Consider the following 20,866-nt stretch of genomic DNA (forward strand, 5'->3'; position numbering starts at 1 on the left):
AGAAAACACATAATTAATTTTATCAAATAAATCAACAGTTCGATCAATTTATTTATATACTTTTACAATATATGTACAATACGATAAAATACGTTATTTGACTACATATTTATCAAGTAAGATACATTTATAGTTTATTGTTTGCATTATTCTTCCCCACGTATGCTTACTTAAGATACTAATCAAAAATATACAACAATCTACTAAAGAGAAGATAAAATTTCTGACTGATTACAATTTTTTCATTAAAAGCATAGCGTTGACATTTTGAAAAAATATCATCTATTATTAATAAAAAGTAAATATATCATGAAAACTGCCACAGAATTCAAATCTTCAAAGTGAATTTTCAATTTGGCCAATCTCGGTTAATCCTGTACAAAAGTATCAGCCGACATATTCCGGGTGGACAATTCCCACTGATTATCATACTTGTACCTCCTCTTTCAGATACCCACATCAAAGCTCATGTTAATAATAAATTCTGAAAGATAATTTCAACACCTGTAATTGTATTACCTTAAATAATGTGGCCTCCCTGGCCACTGTATCGACCCGAAGTTTGATCTAAACTACCTTGAATAAAGAGTTTATCAAAATAAACCTTACACTACAAAATATAATGAGATTCATATTGAGCAAATACTGTAGAGGCAAGGGGTAATTATGAGTGCACTTTTGCTTAAATGTTTCCAAGTGCCAATCCTAAAATTAGAGTATATTGAACAGCAACAGAAATCCCTTTATAGATGAACAATGGCGGATCCCCATCCTCAACTACGAAAATACCCCTATATCAACCGAAGAAACAATACAATACCCCCTTGGGAACGTGTCGGTAAGCTATTCGAAAACTAACGGATCGCTGAGCTTGTCAACAGACCCACCCCAACCCCGCCCACCCTCTGTGAGCGAAGTCAGAACAGCAGACTAACAGATCAGCGGATCAGATATGGTGATCCACTAAAAAGCTTGTCGTTTAGTTCCCGAGTAGACACTGAATAGATTATCCGCGGGGATTACGCACCAAGCATTTAAGTCGGTCGGCCATATTTGATCCGCGGATCAGTTAGTCCGCTCTGTGATGATCGATGGGCATGGTGGCGGGCAACACCCAAATCGTACGTGCCAAGCAGAATCCTTCAAACCTTGGTGCAAACGTTCCAGTTTTAGTGCATTGTTAGGGAGGGTACATTCACGTGTCCTTCTTTAAGTCACGTGCCATCTGCACGTGCTTAACTTCCTTGTTTTGCAGAAGGACGTCCTGTTTGAACAGGGTGACTCTTGCCAAAGGCGGATATGGTGCTTTACACAACCCACGTTAAAATACTGATTGTCCCAGCAACTGCATAAACTTGTGCACGTGCTAAACATTGATAACCTATACCATTACTACTTTTACCGGTGACGTAGATATGCCAAAAACACAGCAAAAACAGAATCGGACAACAATATATGTATCACATTACAATATCACATGAACAGAACTCTTCAATCATTGCGATTGTGCTTTTTTGATTTATAAAAAGAAATGCTCTTCAGATCTTTATATTATAATTCGATGTTCAGAGTCGCCAATTGCCCTAAATCAACAAGGTACAGGAGATCCAAAGGCGCTGACAAAATAACGATAATAAACTTTTTGGGGAGGATGTGCTGTAAGTATCGTGTTTTAAAAACGGGTTAATAAATTGAACATTTGTCAACGGTTGTGGAAAGGCAATGCCTTAATAATTCAGAAAGACTTGTTGAAATTCCCAGGAAATTTTCTACTATTATAACCCATTGCGACAGAAACGTTTGAGACGTATTGTACGCCATTTACATCTGACAGAATGGTTCCAAAAGGGACACGTGATCCGTCTCACTGAAACCGTGAAATCCTACATCCGTTATAACTAATTAAAAGTTACATAAAAGCACGGCACCTATTCATTAAAATTTATCACGTTTACCGGCGTTAAGACACAAAATTAACGCATTTACAGTGTCGCTTTTCAACTGAACGCCGGTCCGTCCCGTGTATCGTTCCTATCAAATGACATGAGTAAACGAAATAGTTCAAACTCAATTTTACCCCAGGGTGTTACTCCTAAAAAAATGAGTAAATCCCAAAGACTACCAATTGACTTATTAAAGTTGTTGTAAATTGTACCTTAAAGAATGAAATTAAAAAATTGAATTTCAAATGGGCCTTATGCGTTTAAAAAAGTCCATTACCTTTGCCACTACCTTCAAGTTCACTTTAACCTAAAATACATATCAAATTAAAAGACAATACCCATAACAACCGAGCACCAAGTATCAGATTCAATGTGGCGACGCGTGTCGCCTTCCCCAATCACTTTTAACAAACGTACAAAGTAGTGTAGCCATAAATAGTAACGTTAACATCCCATATCTCAAAAGCCTGTTCTTCATGAAATTGATTATTTTAGCTGAAATTCCACAATGTAAGCTCTTCGATACGACATGATCGTATCTCAAGAAAGCTACCTTTGCTTTTTGACATCTTCGTCTTGGTCCACTTTCTTTCTTTATAAATATTACTTAAATTCTGATAGACTTAAAACGTTTCGATTATGTTAGTGGACGAAGACACTATAGGCTGCTTATTTCCCTTCACAAGGCGAAGCCTGAACTACACGAGATTCTGTTTTTGGTGAAATCACTCACATTCAGCTTATATCGTCTGGAACTCCTCGTGACTGCCCTGTAAATGCGCATGCGTATTTGGTTGATAAAAGTTCCCGGATAAACTATACCCGTACTGCTGGTCCTGCTGCCCGCCGCTGCCACCGAGTGTGTCGTGGTAATAATACCCATAAGGGTGTGGGTCGCTCTGCCTGTTATACATACTGACGTACGAGTTTTCCCGACCGTTGCCGGCGCTCAGTCGCTCAGCGTCACTGTCCGGGACAATTTGTTCTGGGGAATGTTTCTCCTGTTGCAGCACGGCCGGCAGCACTTCCAATTTCATCCTTTTTGCCTGTGGGGTATATCCGTCGTCGTTTTCGTCACCGGTCCCCTCTGGGCTGCTTCCTTGGTCGTCTGCCCCATACCCGGTTCCACTTTCGGGACCCCCTTCTGGCCCTCGGGACTGGGGATGGTAAGGGTAACCGTTACTGGTTGGCATGGCCATATGATTGTACTCCCCCGAACCCTCGCAGTCCGCAGCTTTACCCCTGTAGTCAAAGGATTGCTCCAAAGAGCCACGTGAGTACCTTCCGTGGTACAGGAGTGCCCCCTGGTCTACAGGGGGTCCGTTGAAGGCGGGGCTAAATGAACCAGGGACTCCCATTGGCGGTCTGCCCCGAGCAGCGCCACCTGGCAATGAGGGCACGTAGGACGGGCTTGCGTTGGGATTTCGACTGAAGAGGGCGTGGAAGCTGCTCTCCACAACGGGCGGGGATGGAGTCGCGCGCTCACTTGTACGGTCGTAGCTGTCGCGGAATCCTTTGGCGAATGGATTGTGGTCTATCTTCAACTGTGTTATCTGAAATGATGCGACGGCAATGTATTTGAAACTCATCATACGCCTCCAAAGCCTACAATGTAGCTACGAAACTCTGTAGCTACATTGTGATTCCAGGAATTTTTCTATGGGTGGTGGGGTAGACGCAAGCACTTATTTTTCCTTCGTTGTATAAAACTGAAATTTCAGTATAAGATGAAAAGGCACGGGGATGGAAAAATTCTCAGTTTTGACTCATTTTGCGAATTCTTTTTTTTTTTTTTTTTTTTGGAGCAGAAGGGTGCCTTCAAAGCAAAGGGAGCAAAGGGAGGGACAAGTACCCATGTGCCTGTCCCTAGTTTCACAGTAATATGCATCTCTCACATTTGTTTAGCCGATAAACGTGAAATAAAGGGCACGTTGTAGTGAGTCAGTTGCATATATGCAAGTATACATGTAGATATTGTTATGCAGTTGCATGTAACCTATACCAAAATAACAAAAAATATTACATAAAAACAGACGATTTCAGTTACTTCCGTAAAATAGTTTCACACTAATGAATGGTGAACTCAAAGACAAAAAATACTACACAAAAATGATTTGATTTTTTTACATTACGTATCAATAAAAAATAGACGTGGTGTGACACACGGCACTATAAATGCTGAATTATGCTGAATCATTCCCCCATAATGCACGTACGACATGCAACAGTCTGCCGCTGAGGCAATGGCAATTCCTTCCTGCAATTAGGAAGTAAATTATCATCAAATCACCGCAATTCGATGATAACTGTAATAGACTCGTTGCCATGGCAACAAAAATGCAATACTCATTGTACTGTCGTTGTCATAGCACGAAGTGTTACAACATCAATGTCTAAATACAACGACATTTTCTCTTTTTTTTTCAAATTGCAAAATATTTTGTAACGTTTAAGGACGAATTTTTGAAGAATACAGCAACGTTGGATAAATCACAAGTTCGGTTCAGAGAGCTATGAATCAAGTGTCTCTTTCCTACAGCTGGAATCATTGAATGAAAATAATGTTGAAAAATAATAATGACACGATTCAAACTAGACTGTTGGACGCTCTTGTTTTTAATTTCTAGACCAATTTTGTTTACCGTTTGTGCGCACCCGTACGCGTGTGTCGTATTATTATGTGTGTTTTTGTGAAGTTTGTTGTCATATTTCATACCTTCGCACAAAAAAAATCTTCAACCATTTTTCTCATGTTTTCCGTATCTTAAAGTTATATATATATATATTCTGTAATTTTTTTAAATGTAACTTACGTCTGTATTTTGATAGGCTGTCACAGCTATGAATTGAGTCTCTGGAAAACAGTGCGTCTGGAGGTCCGACGACTCTCGGGTGGTTCCGGAGCACGAGCCGACTTCAATTACATGAATTCGAGGCTGATGCTTGTGCATTGAATTCAAAACAATCTGAAATAAACGAAGATGTTTTAGATGAAAAGAGTCGTTGACATATTTTTCAGCGTGAACTGTCCCGCTATGTAAAATATTTAACATCCTCATTTAAACTTTCGGGTATATGTTGAAGATGGCTCAAAGAATGTTATCAACCTTGATTTGAAAAGTTTAAACATGCACATGTTAGCAGCAAAAATGATGATGTATTAACTAGTAATTAAATTTTGTACGTTTCGTCCAAGCTCAGTTCCCCAACCTAAAAAAAAACACCCTTGGTTTTTGCCACGGAAATTCGGCCGCTGCAACAATGAAGCTCTCTCCGAAATGTTTTATTATGCCCGATATTTTATTGATCAAAGATCGTTTTGTGTACTTACAAATCCTTGGTCACAGTTCTTGTTATTGGTCAACTTGAGTTTACTGAAGGTTATGTCCTGCTTCATCCAGTGAGCGCCGGAATTCGGGGAATCGGGATGCATGTAGATGCGACCATCTGAAATAAAAATATGAACATATATTTGATATAACTTATATTTCATATATTCTATTTTTAAACGTTCATAATCCTAGAAATACACAGGCGTTTCAGTGTTTAAACCATTTTGACACGGTTATCTCGTTGAATATAAGATACTTGAACAAGAGAAATTTCCTACCATTGGAATGGGTATAGAACAAATTGCTAGGTTTTGTCCCCCTGCTTTTAATGGAGCAGGGGGTATCTGGAGGGGGGGGGGGGCAAGTGTCCTGCTGCCCCTCCAGGGACCCCCCTTTTGTATATATATTCATTAAATTTGTCATAGCTCGAAGTGCACATAAAAATAAAACATTTGGTACGAAGATTATTCAAGGCAAATGTGTTCATATCTCTAAAACATATTCATAAAAATTTCGTTCAAAAATTATTACGTTTAAAGTAAAGTAAGCGACAATCTCAATCCGTCATAAACTGACGGGACTTTCCTGTTGCGCTCCAGAGGAAAAAAAATTAAATGTGTATGCCGAATAGATATTCGGTACGTCTTCTACATAAGAAGGTCAATCAGAGTTCACTATATATTACGGGTTTGTTGGCCTATTAGTTACTACAGGTTCTTTCCTTTATTTCCAAGTTAAGGGTTTACACAGAATTGGCCAAATCAAAGGACAGTTCAATTTCATTTGTATCTTTTTATATTTATTTTTAGCACAGATAATAGAATGAAAAAATATACAATAGTAAATCAGCTAATAAAATAACTGAGCTGTATATAAACACTCTAAGTGATAACGTGGTGACAAAATAATTATGTTGAGAGAAACAGAAAATAACACAGAAAAAATAATGACAAATAGTTTATACATAACTTCACGACTAATGAGAATAAAGTCACAAACAAACAACCAAAAAGAGAGAAAGAAAAAATATTCATTTGCATTGCTTGAGACAGTTGGTTTTCCTTGGTTTGAGCTATGAAAAAGAATGAACGTTGTCGAAAAGTCGCTCGCACACAAGCACGCAAGCGCGGCAAACACATGTAAAGATGCACACATACTTACACAGACATACTCCGACCGATGTCGGCCACACGTACGCGCAAGCTCAATAAAGAATCAATTAATCAAGAATCGACTCAAGCGCGATTAAACAATGACACGGCTGATCTTTAACAAGAAACTGTTATTGAAAAGCGCGCTGGCGTTACGTAACAACCAATTCATTCCACATTTAATACAACTATCCGACCACTTCAGTCGCCAATAAACCCTACTTAAACCTGCAACAGTGACCACAGCAGAGACAATATTTCCCTCTCATCTCTCCAGCGTCGAGACGATTTATTGAAAAACAAGCAAATCGTTGGTCAAGCGACGATATTGGTCTTTCCAGAAATAGAAAAGGTGTAACATTGCTGCATATTTCCCTCCTCTCAAGTGTTTTGGTGAGAGTGAAGCTATTGCATTTTTGCAATATTGTCGAATTAATAAAACCATCATTTATCTGCAATGTATGTACTTAACCTTTGAAAGGGACACCTCGGTTACGTAACGACCCATTTGCTGAAACACAACTTGACAAATAAGATCGACGAAACGAAAAAAGTGTTGAAATGATCTACTTTAGGCGGCCCACTGAGGGATGGGGGGGGGGGGGGGCGATCCAGTACACAGGCAATAAAATTATCAAATCACAGATCACGGGAAACTAAAATGTTTCAATGAAAATGCAGGAAATAGGTTCTTGTATAATGCCTACATTTCACGGATAACGAATAACACAGAAAGTTGCAATTCACGGGAATGGGGTGCGTCACGGATGTTTCACGGATGACGCTAAATAATCTGAATAATATGAACATTTCACGTAGCTCGGCAGGGAAATTGATTTCGCGTGGTAGGGTTTTTACATTTTACTTTCTCTTTTTTTTTCGGAAAATAAGCTGATTAATTTATTATTGAAAGTATCGGATCGTTGTATGTGTTTAAATAGTCATCATATTATCATTGCACTTATTATTGCATTACATAGAATTTAAATGATGATCTATCATTTTTTTAATTGAATCAATATGAAGGGAATTCCCATACAAATTATTTCGAGAAAGGGAAGAGATTTCACCTAAGACGTTCTTGAGAAAATAAGACAGCGTCTTACACATGTTCTTCTAAAGGTCATTTCCATGTCTACCCTCGCCTTGAAATTGAGACAAAATTTTGTCGGAGGACTTCTGCATCTCGAAAATTCCATATTTGCTAACATTAAAAAACAAATAGCTTAGTTATCATTTTCGGCCTTTAAGTCTCTCTCTCTCTCTCTCTCTCTCTCTCTCTCTCTCTCTCTCCATAAACACTCTCGATCAAAGGCCATTCTTTTCTCTTTCTTCACTTAGTTTTTATCACTTATTATCATCTTTCAATCTTTACATTTTGATAACACGATCAATGATAAAACTGCGCAGCTCGATGCTAAATTATGGCCATACGCCTGAAAATGTGTATATTGTGTAATGACATTTTTCTCAAAGATTAACAGCCGCGTGACCTTACTAGGCAAGATCATTTCACAGAACATGCCTTAGTCTTTTAACAACTTTCAATAAGTAATGTGTAAACAGCTATTTATCACTCTTTTTATCATTTATTGGAGATTATGTTACTGGCTGTTATCACGATTATCAGTGCGTCTGTCTGTAAATCAACCGCTAAGGATAGGCTATATATATAAAGCGTGTGGAAAACAGGAGTTAACGACAAAGTGTGAAGGGATTTATTTTAGTGTCACGGTAGTTTGAACGGCTTGACTATGAGGAATTATTACATTCTCTCTCTCTCTCTCTCTCTCTCTCTCTCTCTCTCTGTCACACACACACACACACACACACACACACACACTTGAACACAAAGAAAAACGTGTAACACAACACTCGCACACACAAACACAATCGGGCACGCGCACACGAATATATTTCTCTTAAACACCGCTACAAACGCACGCGCACACACTGGCATATAAAAAATACTACCATTTTTCCAATCATTACTAAAATTCAACGGAGACTGCTTGACAAATGTTTTCGAAGTTTTCTACCTGTTAATTGCAAGTTCCTTCAAGATCTGGTCTAATTGCTTCCTCCGCTTATTAAGACTTCCTCGCCACGTATAATGTTCAAAATATTATGCAGCCTGCCGCGGGTGCTTATTTTTGCTATGTTACAAGTTTCACTTATTTTGTCTTTAAAACGTGTTTCGAATTTATTGTGTATATTAGCGTGTCTAACGAGTTATAATTCGCCTTATATTTTTACTTGTCACTTACCATAAGATTATATTCTTGTTGTATATAATATAAATTTTTGTACGTTCACAATTTTTTGTATGCAAATGATGCACGTAAGACCTTTACAAAGCAGAAAATAACTTTCCTGGAAATATTGGCAATTTTTCCTTGATTACTAAGGTGCATATCCTATACAAAGCCGCTAAGGAAACTGCGATCTATAAGCTAATTGTAAGTTCCAAATTTCTGATATTTCCCGTCACGAGTGAAATTCATTAGTTTCTGTCTCCATTTAAGTCTATTTCAAGAGTACTTTTTACGTGATTCCCCTAGGCCCCTTCGCGCATGGAGGCCGGGAGACCATCAGGTAGTCAGTTGGCACTGTTTTAAGTGAGTCGGCCATATTTAGTCCGCGGATCTGTTAGCCCGAGGATCAACTTGTTCTGAATCTGCTCTTAGACCCCATTCCCAGAGATTAAATCGATCTACTTTAGATCGACCTAACTCCCTGGGGGTTCACGCTAAATAGCTGTCAGCCGAGCGGGCACGAAAGTTAATTACCCACTTACAGCCTGTAGTAGGCGGGACGGACATTTAAGCCGGATAATCTGACAGTAATCTATTAAAACTCCCCGCGGGGATAGATCGATCTAAAAGCTCTGGGAATACGCCCTTAGATGCGTGTAAACTATGTCATTTTCGGATAGATATATTCATAAAACAAACACAAATATATAAACCACCAACCCTGTAAAGAAGATACGAAAGTCTGCCTGATTGCTGATGCCGAACTTCGGATTGTCAGCTTTCTCAATTTCAAATAGATACCTACATAAAACAAATACATAAAAACCAACAGTTTTTCAAAGTAAACATAAAAGTCTACTCACTTGCTGGTAGCTGTTCGGCTTGTCCGCAAGGAACCCATTTTCCCGTTTGGAACTTCCAGTGGTGGGGATCCGCCAGCACCATGTCCACGAACACGTTGTAGTGGGCCTGGGGGTCCAACCCCTGAAGGGAAATCTGGAGCGTCGGGAACATGCGTCTGGAAAATCATGCAAAAAGAAAGGAATTTTAGAGTAATTAACTATTATGGAGTATAGACGTTCAAACATTTTGATGTATTTGAAATTGAAATGCATGAATAAGATGAACATGTGCATTGCAGCAGTCTTTGTGTAAACTTATTTCTGTTGGATTATAAAATGCATTGTAAGATCAAAGTTATTATTAGAAGAGTATTGTAATAAATAAATAAATAAATAAATAAATAAATAAATAAATAAATAAATAAATAAGGAAAGTCAGGCACAAGTCATTCTATTTGTAAATTTATGTATTTACTCTTTCATTGAAATTCTTTCAGTTCCAGTGCACATCTAAAATAAATAAATCCTAATAATACATTATTAACTTGCATTATAAAACTACTAAAAACAATTTTGACAAAAATTAACGCAACGATTACTAATCAGACACTGTTTCTTTGTTAGTATTGTGTCTTACAAGTCATTCACTAAGCCCTTATGGTGGATTTGTCACCTATACAAATTGCACAGGTCATTCTGCATTACGTCCTGTATGAATATCCCATAAATAGTACTTAAAACCTCAACGTCTATAAATATTATACAAATCCAGAATAGATTTTCTTCTAGTCAAAACAAGAACCCCCTTCCCCAAGGTAATGAACATAATCATAAATGTCAACGTGTCCTCATAAGGTGGTCAACCCAAATCACCGACGGGGGTCCGGCTTCATAAAACAAATGCTGACCTTAAGTTGGACTAAACTTTAAGACAAAAAATATACTACTTTGAGTCAATATAAATTATTAGTTGCCCACTATTAAATGAATCTTGTGTTGTTTTAGGAAAAGAAAGGGTGCCTTTTTTCCAAAAAAAGTTACTTTATCTCAGTTGGCTTCTATTTATTAATCTTTAACGTGAAGTTGATCAAATTCTAAGAGTTGATCTAAGACTTCGGACTTGTTTTGGGGACTAAAGTTCTTTCGTGGCTCCAGCTCCTTAATCTTATTTCTGTCACAAAGGTTTTCTGTTTCCGACACGAGTACTCAGTCACTTCGGGAGTGGGACGGGGTGGGAGATTATAACGGATCAACGGGAAGATTAAGATGCCTTCTAGATTAAAATGGCTTCAGGCCCCAATAAAAACCCTTTGTTGGGTTACGTTAACCGTTTCCAATATTTAACGATAACTCGGGCGTCTCTATTTACAATGGCCATCTACCTGGTCCGAAATTCAGGCTATTCTTGGCAGAACCTGTTCCGGACAGCGGTCAGTTTCGTAACCATGGGTCATTAAGTTATTAAAAATAGCCAATTGGTGGACATAATTGGAAATGACCGCTGATGTGTGGTCAACAACCCTTATAACATAGGTCAGAGAACTGATAAGAATGAATTGCAGCTATTCCAGAGTCGGTCATTAACGCACTCCCGTATTTCTGGCACATGTCGCAAAATAATGACTCCAAATTTTTGATTTGACGCGTGTCGGCTTTTTCATATTGAAATTCTTATACCAATTTTGTTGTAAAACTGAAAATTAAGGGGCTTAGCAAGCTTGACGAGATGGTTGCTGTTTTACGTCATATTTTTTCAACTGATAACCACTATAGGAAGTTAAATAGTTAACCGTAATCTATTACACCAATGCGCGGTGATTAAGTATAATTAAAGAAAAATATATAATAGAGAGTGAATATAATAGTATAACGCAAGGAAAATTTTATACTAACGACACACCAATAACGAGAATGGAAACAAATATCCACATAACCACTTATGCTCAGCAAGGATTCAATGCCCCTGTATGATAGCATAGCAAGTATATGATGGAATTTTGCCATATTTAAAACTTAAAAATCGGGTCCAAGATGAAACTGCTAAAATATAATATGGCCAATTTGAGAACGTGCTCGTACATCATAAGGATAGATGGTGCGAAAACGTGTTTGGGTAGTGTGCTTTTAATTAATTAAAAATACAGATTGATTTAAGAGGGCGAGAAAGAGATAAAAAGAAACAGTCTCGAAAAACGAAGAAGAAATAAGAATCCGTGTTATGGGATTTTTCTCGTCAATATGTCGTTTAACTATATATTTCTTTCAATGAAGGCGAAACACAACCCCTGCGAAAATTTGACTTATTTAATGTTCTCAATCTATTCTAGAACATTTGGTGTATTCTTTTTTTACAGTTCTAATGATGTTCTGTAAAGAAGGTAACAGTTCGAGAAATGTTTTTGGGAAGTCCTTCGAATGTCCTCGAACAGATTAAGAACAATTTCCATTAAAAGTGAAAAACATTTTCTAGGACAGTTTGAGAACCGTAAGTGAGCGTTAAATAAAACAATTTTTCGCAGGGGAAGATACCAGAGGTGCGCTCTCTCTCTCTCTCTCTCTCTCTCTCTCTCTCTCTCTTGCCATTAACTATTTCATATTGCCTTTGTAAATTTCAGTGCAAATACGTTAATTTAGATTTACATCAATTTAGATTTACATGAATCAGATACTTATCAATTGCACTAATCACGTTTCGTTTTCAGTATGTTTACATAGATGAAAAATGAATTGAAAGTTTGTTTACACAAAAAGTGAAAATGAACCATCAATAATAGTAAACAATAATGCTGATTTTTGACATTAAATGAAGCAATAGCAGAAGTAAGGAACACAATAGACATTGAATATTAATAACTGTAAAGGCGTAGAACAAAGATGTAGTAGTTACTATCATATTCAATGTTATGACAAATCAATTACTCATAATCGATTAGTTTACATTTTATTAGGTTAAAGATAGCAATCAATTTCAATTTTTTCCCAATATAAATGCACTTGCCATTAGGATCCGACGAAACTTTAGGATTAGATTTCCGTACTTGCAAGTGATAGTCTACTAAACGATATATAGGGCATATCAGATTTATACACCAAGATTATTCTAAATTAAGACGCACAACTACTGTTTCTGCCGTGCGTTTGATAACAACTCCAACAATTCCAACAAATACTCAATAAACCCAGAATATAAAAAATCCTTATTGTCATAAGAAAATTTCTTGAGTAATGACGGTGGTAGTATGGCCGAAATCAAGGATGGACGTTTCCATGGTAACGACATCTCGTGCTTCGTTGCGGAGTAATTGAGGAAGCGTATATAGGAATAATGATCGATTTCGTTCTATCCCATGCTAATTACAGCCCTCGGAAATAACTAGAGAGTTCCTTATATTTTTTTTTGCCATCTTAGTATTTGGCCACGATTTCCTTTTGTATTTCTTTTTCTTTTTAACATTTTTCGTATATTTTTTTTACCATCAAGGTATGCGTATATCACATTTTTGTATCATTTTTTCCTTTCATTTTCCGTTTTATCTGTCATTTTTACCATTTACTGTGTATTGTTTTCCTTCTTTTTCATGATTTTAAAAAAATTTATATCTTATATTTTTGCCACTAAACAAAAGTGTAGGCTTTCAATTCGTCTATTTGCATATTTTATTCTGTACATTTTTACTATTTACAAAAAAATTGCTCTAAAAAACCTGATATTTTAACCATCGTAGAGTAAGTGTGCACTCCCTTGCGCATTTTATATTCATTTAATCGCACTTCCTTTGCTTTATAATGTAAGCACTCCATCTTTCTATAACCTCCCTCATGTTTTAACTTCATAACAATATCTCCAATCAACTCCTTGTTTTAGCTAAATAACAATATCTTTCATCAGCCCCTTCTTCACCCAAAAGCCTCAAGGGCGTAAATGAAAACGGGTGACATAATCATATTTACAGATAGAGAGTAGAACATATTGTCTCTAAAGAGAAAATAATCAGCAGGTTAAACAGGTGCATCAGGCACGGCATTTTCAGCTGTCCCCGTGGCGTTGTCTCAGCCACGGCGTTTGTCACGCCTTTTGGGCAGTCTTTCAGAACGCAGCGGTGTTGCAAGGGGGCAGGTGACGCGAAAACGACTGCTCAAAGGAAGCTGGCTTGATCCAGCCACCGATTTTAGAGAGAAAGAGAGAAGTTGAGAAGAAGAAGAGAGAGAGATTTTGTGGAGAAATTGATGAGAGATAGAGATGGAGAGAGAGAGAGAGAGAGAGATCTGCCCACTGAAACTCATATACCTTTAGTTTATCATCAATGAGTATGCCTCCGCAACTAAAAGCAAGTTCAACAACGTTTCAAAACACACTCACAAGTTTAAAGGCGTCCCATTCCCAAATACAAACGAAATCAAAAGAAGTGAAACATGAATAAATTGATTAACTAACAAACTGAGGTGGAATATATATGCATAAAATAAACAAACACATAAATAAATAATTTTTTTTTAATATTAGGGAAAATATTTTTAGCTACAGAGAGAGAGAGAGTGTGTGTGGGCACACCTTGCGTTACTGATTTACTGTCGCAGCTTATTTTGTTCCTTAAACAGTAATGAGAGGAAAAGAACTTCCTTTGGACATCCATGTAGAAGAGAACAATCATCTAATGACCGGAACAATGGCCGCGTCCTTGCCAGACTTCCGCCTGTTAAATCTTGACGATGTCGGGAAATCAGGCGATAGAAAAATAGAGCTGCATTTCTCAAAAGTGAGTTAGTTCTACAGTTGATTTTAATTGTTAGGACAAACGTTAAAGTCCTCTTTGAACCACTAAATCAGTTGCAGCTTCAAAGTTAAAAAGCAAATTGGAAATCTACGGTAGAGTAACTAAAGCAATTCCCTCTTTTGCTTTTCATCAATCGCACGTTATGTTTCTTTAATTAGACCAATACTGATTCATGTTAGGTCAAAATATGTTAAATGTAAAGTCTAGAAGTTAACACCAACTTTCAAACTTCAGTATTTTTCAATGGGCACTTTTTCTTCCAGTAACGTGTTTCTTAGGTTAGACACACTAAGCTATCAGAAGCAAAACACATCGCCAAAGGGTATTTAAAAAGCGTCTTAAGAAACACAACCTTAATTTATGCTAATATTAACGACAGCCCCTTTTTCGAAAATAATTTGACCGGCACGATAATTTCTTGTTTATTTCTAGTTCACATGGTATTTATTTATTTTTGCCATATATCGTGATAATAAGCGCCATGCCTGGTGTAGTTTTCCCATATTTTTTTTCCTGATAAAATTATGTTAAGCAAACGAAATTCAGCCATGACAATTAGTCAAATTAAGCTAATCCATTACAAACCAAGATTTATGGACACACAAAAAGTCGCCTTTTTGGTCTTAACTTGACAATACAAAGACAATGAACCTTAACTTCAAGGTTATGAACTATTGACACTTAGTTTACGTGAAAATAATCACCAACAATAATCTTTATGGCTATGTAATCGATATTATCGTTGACGGTCTTTGCGGGAAAAAAGATGTGAATCTTTTCTATCTCGTGTAAAAAGAAGACCCCAATACATTACCACGATCGTAAAAATAAAATAAAATAATAAATAATGAAGTATATTAAACGTATTGCCATATTATTCCTGCAATTGGCATTCAATTAGCAAAGTCGGAATGCTGGTGATATGAAAAAACAAACAAACAAAAGAAACGTTAAGACGAATATTAAGAACAGAATAACTGCATAGATCTAGAAAAACAAAGAAACCGCTGGTGTGAATAATGCGCAGCAGCATCAACGTCAATACTTGGAATTGGCAATACCGCAGATTTTTTGATACACATTTCTCCTTTTTTACATTATCAAGTCCGTTTCCTTTTTTTTTTTTTTTTTTTTTTCGTTTTCGGAAAAGAGAATTAAAATCTTAATAGCTGTAAATAAAACGAACACGTGAAGGGACTACTAATGACGTCAGACCAACGGTGCGGTTCTTGATTTCATTAGCTCAACATTTACTCCATTACCAATACTTATCACAATTTCACATTTCGTATTAGCACATGAGTACTACAACAAAAAGAAAAGGTTTTATGTGAAACTTGAATAGGTATATAGTTCTAATGTAAAATTTGAATTTATATCGCTGATAGAGTGATATATATACGGCTAGATGTAGTCTTACAGCTCAGGTGAAATAACGAAGAGACTAGTTTCTGTATTTTGAGATAATAAAACATAATTATTTATTATATACTTTATAATGAATCTATGAAAAGTTTTGATTGTTTACCACCACGTAGAGTGGAAATCTTCACTCCATTCGAATTTACTGATTAATTTGAGTAGCTTGGACTGTGCGTTCCTTTCATCCTGTTCCTGGAACCATCAGACGAATCATCCCCTTATGTTTAACATATAACAATATATGTGTGACTGTGGAAAATATTTCTCCTACAACAAATTACCAAATCCATTGCACTTGGCCCCAGACGACAGCGGAACTGCGCATCCTTTCAACGACTTCCGGCGTTTCAGTGATCGCAGCGGTCTATCCGCACCACTCGCTGTGAATGTCAAAACACCGCTTTCACGTGGTTCGCTGATCCCGTTTTCACCGGAGACAATATTTTGCATACCCTCCGCTGGAGGTTGTGATTAACGACCGACAGTCGTAAAAGAAATCGGCTGTATTATACACACGTGTGATAGCATGCCACTTTGTCGGACCAAGTATAACAAGACATGTTGATTTTCACTGGGGATTCCCCTAAAAATTTTGAAATATTGGTCATGATTTACGAACCATAATCGTCTGCGTATTCTCTGTAAAAACTGGCAAGACCTCGCGTAAAAATCATTTGGAAAAATTGTAAAAAGCGGCACATAAGACTGACAACATCAGGCAGCTTTATATATACAGCTAGATGTAGTTTAACAGCTGAGATCAAAAAAAGAGGATAGTTTCAGTATTTTCAGATAATAAAACATTATTTTATATATATATACGCGTGCCCTGTCAGTTAAAAAAGATCGAATGATGCTAGGGTGACAACTAGTGACATTTGACGACTATAAAAGGACGATAATGACAACAGTGTGACAGGAATCAACCTATGGTAGTCTCATTACAGAAGCCATCTCGAGATAAAGGTCTGATTTTCGTTTTCTTTTTGTCTTCACCGTCTCCATTGCTAATTAAAAAAAGTATTTTTCTTTTCTTTAAAATGAATCCGAGCTTAAGGTAAGCCGCTTTTTCTCCAATGCGTTTTATCATTTCTATCATTTCTGGTGTCATAAAATACATGTTGGTCGTCTTATTTGTAACTCTACACCGACTATATTGGCTATTTATCAGGGTTAATTTAGCTCTTTTCATGCAGAATGTTCAGCTTTCACCATTTTTTTCATCACCATTTTTCTGCTGCAAGGTAATTTTAATGATTCCTCCTTTACATCCATATTTTAGTCTTACGTTGTTTTAAACATTTCAGTATTTCGATAATATTGCCTATATAAGTATTCAGTGAATGATCATATATTATACGAATAAAAAAATGAACCATTATCAGGATAAAAGAATACCACGATACCTAAAAAGAAAGTCCTTTTTATTTTTTATGACAATTAGAGCTGTACAAAAGAGCGAAGGGCCAAACACAGAAGTGCCTTAAAATGTGATATCTTTTCTTTTTCTTTCTTTTCCTCTTTTAGCCTTTTCTCATTTCATCAGATGTGCAATGGAGAGGGGGTATGCTCAAGGGGAATATCAGTGATAACCGCATTCTATACACTCTTTGTTATAATAATAATAATAATAATAATAATAATAATAATAATAATAATAAAGGCAAGATTCACTTAAACTGCTCCCTGGTCAGAAGTTTTTTTAAAAACTAATGGTAAAACTAATGGTAAAGCTGCTGATTTTGTAATCCCATAGAAGTTGGACCGATACTCATATATTCATATATCACGTTTTATATTTGTGTATAGGCCGCTATTCGGTACTGTCACAGAAATATATCTATGAAACTAGATTTTTAAAAAAGACAGCACCTACCTTCCTTGTTTCGTAATTATCATTTCTGTCGTATGCTGGTGGAACTTCAACCACAGGTCTCTGTTACACAAATACACAGACGCCTTGCCTGGTCTAAGCCTCCCGTCGTCGCCGGGTAGGGGGTGCCCCGCACCTTGCATCGTCCCGGGGGGAGCTGGGTGCAGAGTCGGGGCCGCCGCGGCCGGGTAGGGGATCGGGGCGGCGATCGCGGCGGCTGGAATGCCGTAGGAGTCGGTCGCTGCCTGTGGAGGGGGGTACCCGCCGTTCAAGGAGCCGATGGACCCCATGGGCGACTTTCTCAGCTGTGTGGGATACAGTGGGGCAGTGGACATGTGATAGGGGTACGGCTGGAACGGAGCAAACGCTGGGTCCATCCTGCTGGACGGAGACACCATACTTCCGGTGGGGATGTGGTCTGGGTAGCAGCCATCGGTCAGTTTCTGACCACCAACTGCGTTTCCGTGCTCCGATTTTGGGAAGACTTCGTCGTCGTCTTCTGTGGAGGTGTCCTGCCCGCTGCCGACGCCGCAGTCGCTGGCTTTGCCGCAATAGGGAGTCAGATCCGCGTAGACGCTTGGCTCGTGTTGGAGAGAATTACAGCTCTCGTCGTCTGTTTTTTCACCGTTGTAGCTGCTACCGTGCCCTGCTGACTGTACGGTGTCCGAATCTGACTCTTTACGACGGCCAACTTCATCGCTTCCAGCAGAGCCTCGAAGGCCGCCTTGTAAATAAAACCGCTTAGTGGCCGTTTTCAATAGACCCGAATACCCCACGTTATTTTCTACACTGTTGGTCAGCCTGCTACCTGAATCGGCATTGGCCGAATTATCGAACTGTCCTACACTGACCATCAACTGTCTTGCGGCCAAGGAAGGCGGTGCTCCGATCATGTCTTCGTGAACGCTGCGCCCGACAACCCCGGCATTGCCTCTAAGCATTGTGTCACCTTGTTGTAACGGTTTCACCGAGACGCCAAGGCTACAGCAAACCACAACGACAGCTCAAGTTGTCACTAACCTCTTCCAGATAATGGAACTAAAGTGACCAAATAATCGTCTATGGCCCTTGCGAAAAGATCACCCAATTTGATGCTGCGGCGGTGACATTCTAGATGATAATAGCTCCTGTTATTACACTGAAGATCACTGTTAAGACTAATTTTTCAGTCAATAATCTCAATCCGATCGCGAGGTCGCCGTTTTTCCCATGCAGGTTGTTGACAGTTGCACAGTTAACTAAACTGTGTTGTTTTGTGTTATTCAAGCGCTGTATTATGGTCCCTGTGCTTTGATGACGAAACGATCTGTCAACTCACTGAAGCCTGGTGGGAGACAACCAACGTGTGATCAACCTATCAAAAATGGAAGTGTGCGGGACATGCGCACAGGCGCCTGGCTGCGTGTAGCGCGCCGCGGTTCTCTGGCAGACGACACAAATGACTCCAATTTGTATTGTCAAAATATTTAGTGATCAAGCACACAATTTCACTGAAGGGTTTTCATTAGACGCTGATTTCTTCAAAACTTGAGCGAGACTCAGCAAAGCTCGAGTGCTTAGTTGTACAAGTCTCAGCGTGGGTCATCCCTCTTGAAATTATGTAAGTCGTCTTCTTCTCTTGTCACTAGATCTGACAATCTCGGCTTATTAACGCTTTAATGAGCGTTCTATGGCTTCTCAAGAGTTCGCCTGCCTCCTCAAATACACTGCCGTGGCAGGTGAGATAAGCACTGATTATAGTGAGGGTAAACGAAACATGTAATAGGGACTAATTACAATTAGAAGCCCCGCGGACAAAGGCCGTGCACAATGGACCGGACAAATGACTTGACCATGCCGGCCACCTGTAGACTTCAGGCTTCAACCCGTGGCAGATAGATTAAGCGGAAAAATTGGTCGTGAATGAGCGAATGACCACTTAACCGGATCCCGACAGTTGTCTATCTAACCTGTACGTTAAACGTAGGGGTTCAGTTAGCAAATTGAAGCCATTCTTTGTCGCTCGTGTTGAGTTGGATTCTCTCTCTCTCTCTCTCTCTCTCTCTCTCTTCTTTTTATACATTTAACAATATGCATCAAAATACCCAACAGAACAGAAAAGACAAAATGAAATATTCGTTATTATGTCCAAGATGTAACCCATCATGACAAAATCAGGAATCTTTGGAAATATGTTGTTTTAAAAACAACAAGATTTTCCCTGCAAAATGGTGTAAAAATATTTCTGTAACTTTTAAATTGTTAAAGTTTATAGCTTCAAATTAAGGGGCTTTTTATATTTTTACTGTATAATGTATTTAATTTATTTGTTTGTTGTTCATTTATCTTTTTACTGTTTATATTTAGCTATTTATTTATTTACTTAATCAGGCAGTTGGTTTATCCTAGGACCCCTTTATTTTGGATCCTAGGTTTATCTTGCTAGATGTGGGTAGGTGCTTGGTTTAGTACGTAGACAAGAACATCATATATATTCTCTATGTGTATTCTTTCTCTCTCTTACACTTTGTGTGTGTTGCTTAAGTCTTTAATTTTTCTAACCAGGCCTTTTTGAAGAAAATATGAAATTATTTAAACCAAGAAAAAAGCGGATATCAGACCAAATGGAATAAAGTTATATGAATTATTTTCAACCAAAAATAAGAAAAAAAAAACTTAATAATCTGTACAAATTTTATGACATCTTGAATAAAAGGGTCAAATCAACTAGGCTGACATGCATCTATTCCACGAACTCTAAACGGAATTGCATAACAGTAGCCTTTATGAGAAATAAACTTGCATGCTTGCCTGATCTACCCAATCTTCCTATATCCAAAATTGCTACTTCGTGACAGGACTAATTGCGCCCGATCCTACGTGTAATTGTGGGGTTAAACTGACATTTTTATTGGATAATTATCAGACCAGATAAATGTTGTCTCGTGGATTGGTTACGTATGGCAGAACGAGCATCTCCATTATCACGTGCAGGGATCTTGTTTTTAAACGCCTTGGCCAGATGAAGAGATAGGCATTACATGATATTTTATTAAACACTGAATAATATTTACAGATGCATTTCACAGACTTTCCACACAACTTTTTGAATATATATGTACATATATTGTGTAATATTCAGGGACGGATCTTCTAAAGACGGTCAGCTTTTCCAGTTTACATAAACGAGTAACTTTTTTTTTTTCTGTCGGAAGACGGTCACTTATAGAGAATGAATCAACAAAGATAATTTGGAAGACTGTCAGAAAATATCTCTGGATCCGTCCCTGATAT

At 37.9% G+C, this 20,866-nt stretch overlaps 1 protein-coding gene across 1 annotated transcript; it reads right to left on the reverse strand.

Moving 5' to 3' along the window:
* Nucleotides 1–13: 13 nt before the first annotated feature.
* On the reverse strand, nt 14–19,229 carry LOC106150390 (uncharacterized). The gene is made up of 5 exons (XM_013523149.3): nt 17,597–19,229; nt 9,545–9,699; nt 5,275–5,390; nt 4,757–4,909; nt 14–3,496 (listed from the first exon to the last, which is right to left on the reverse strand). The coding sequence occupies exons 1-5, from the start codon at nt 18,532–18,534 to the stop codon at nt 2,684–2,686; spliced, it is 2,175 nt and encodes a 724-aa protein (XP_013378603.2). The 5' UTR covers nt 18,535–19,229; the 3' UTR covers nt 14–2,683.
* Nucleotides 19,230–20,866: the final 1,637 nt, after the last annotated feature.

This window comes from Lingula anatina, chromosome 8 (assembly GCF_051362555.1).
Source record: "Lingula anatina isolate TDL-2025a chromosome 8, LinAna3.0, whole genome shotgun sequence".
In the NCBI taxonomy this organism is placed as follows: Eukaryota; Metazoa; Brachiopoda; class Lingulata; order Lingulida; family Lingulidae; genus Lingula; species Lingula anatina.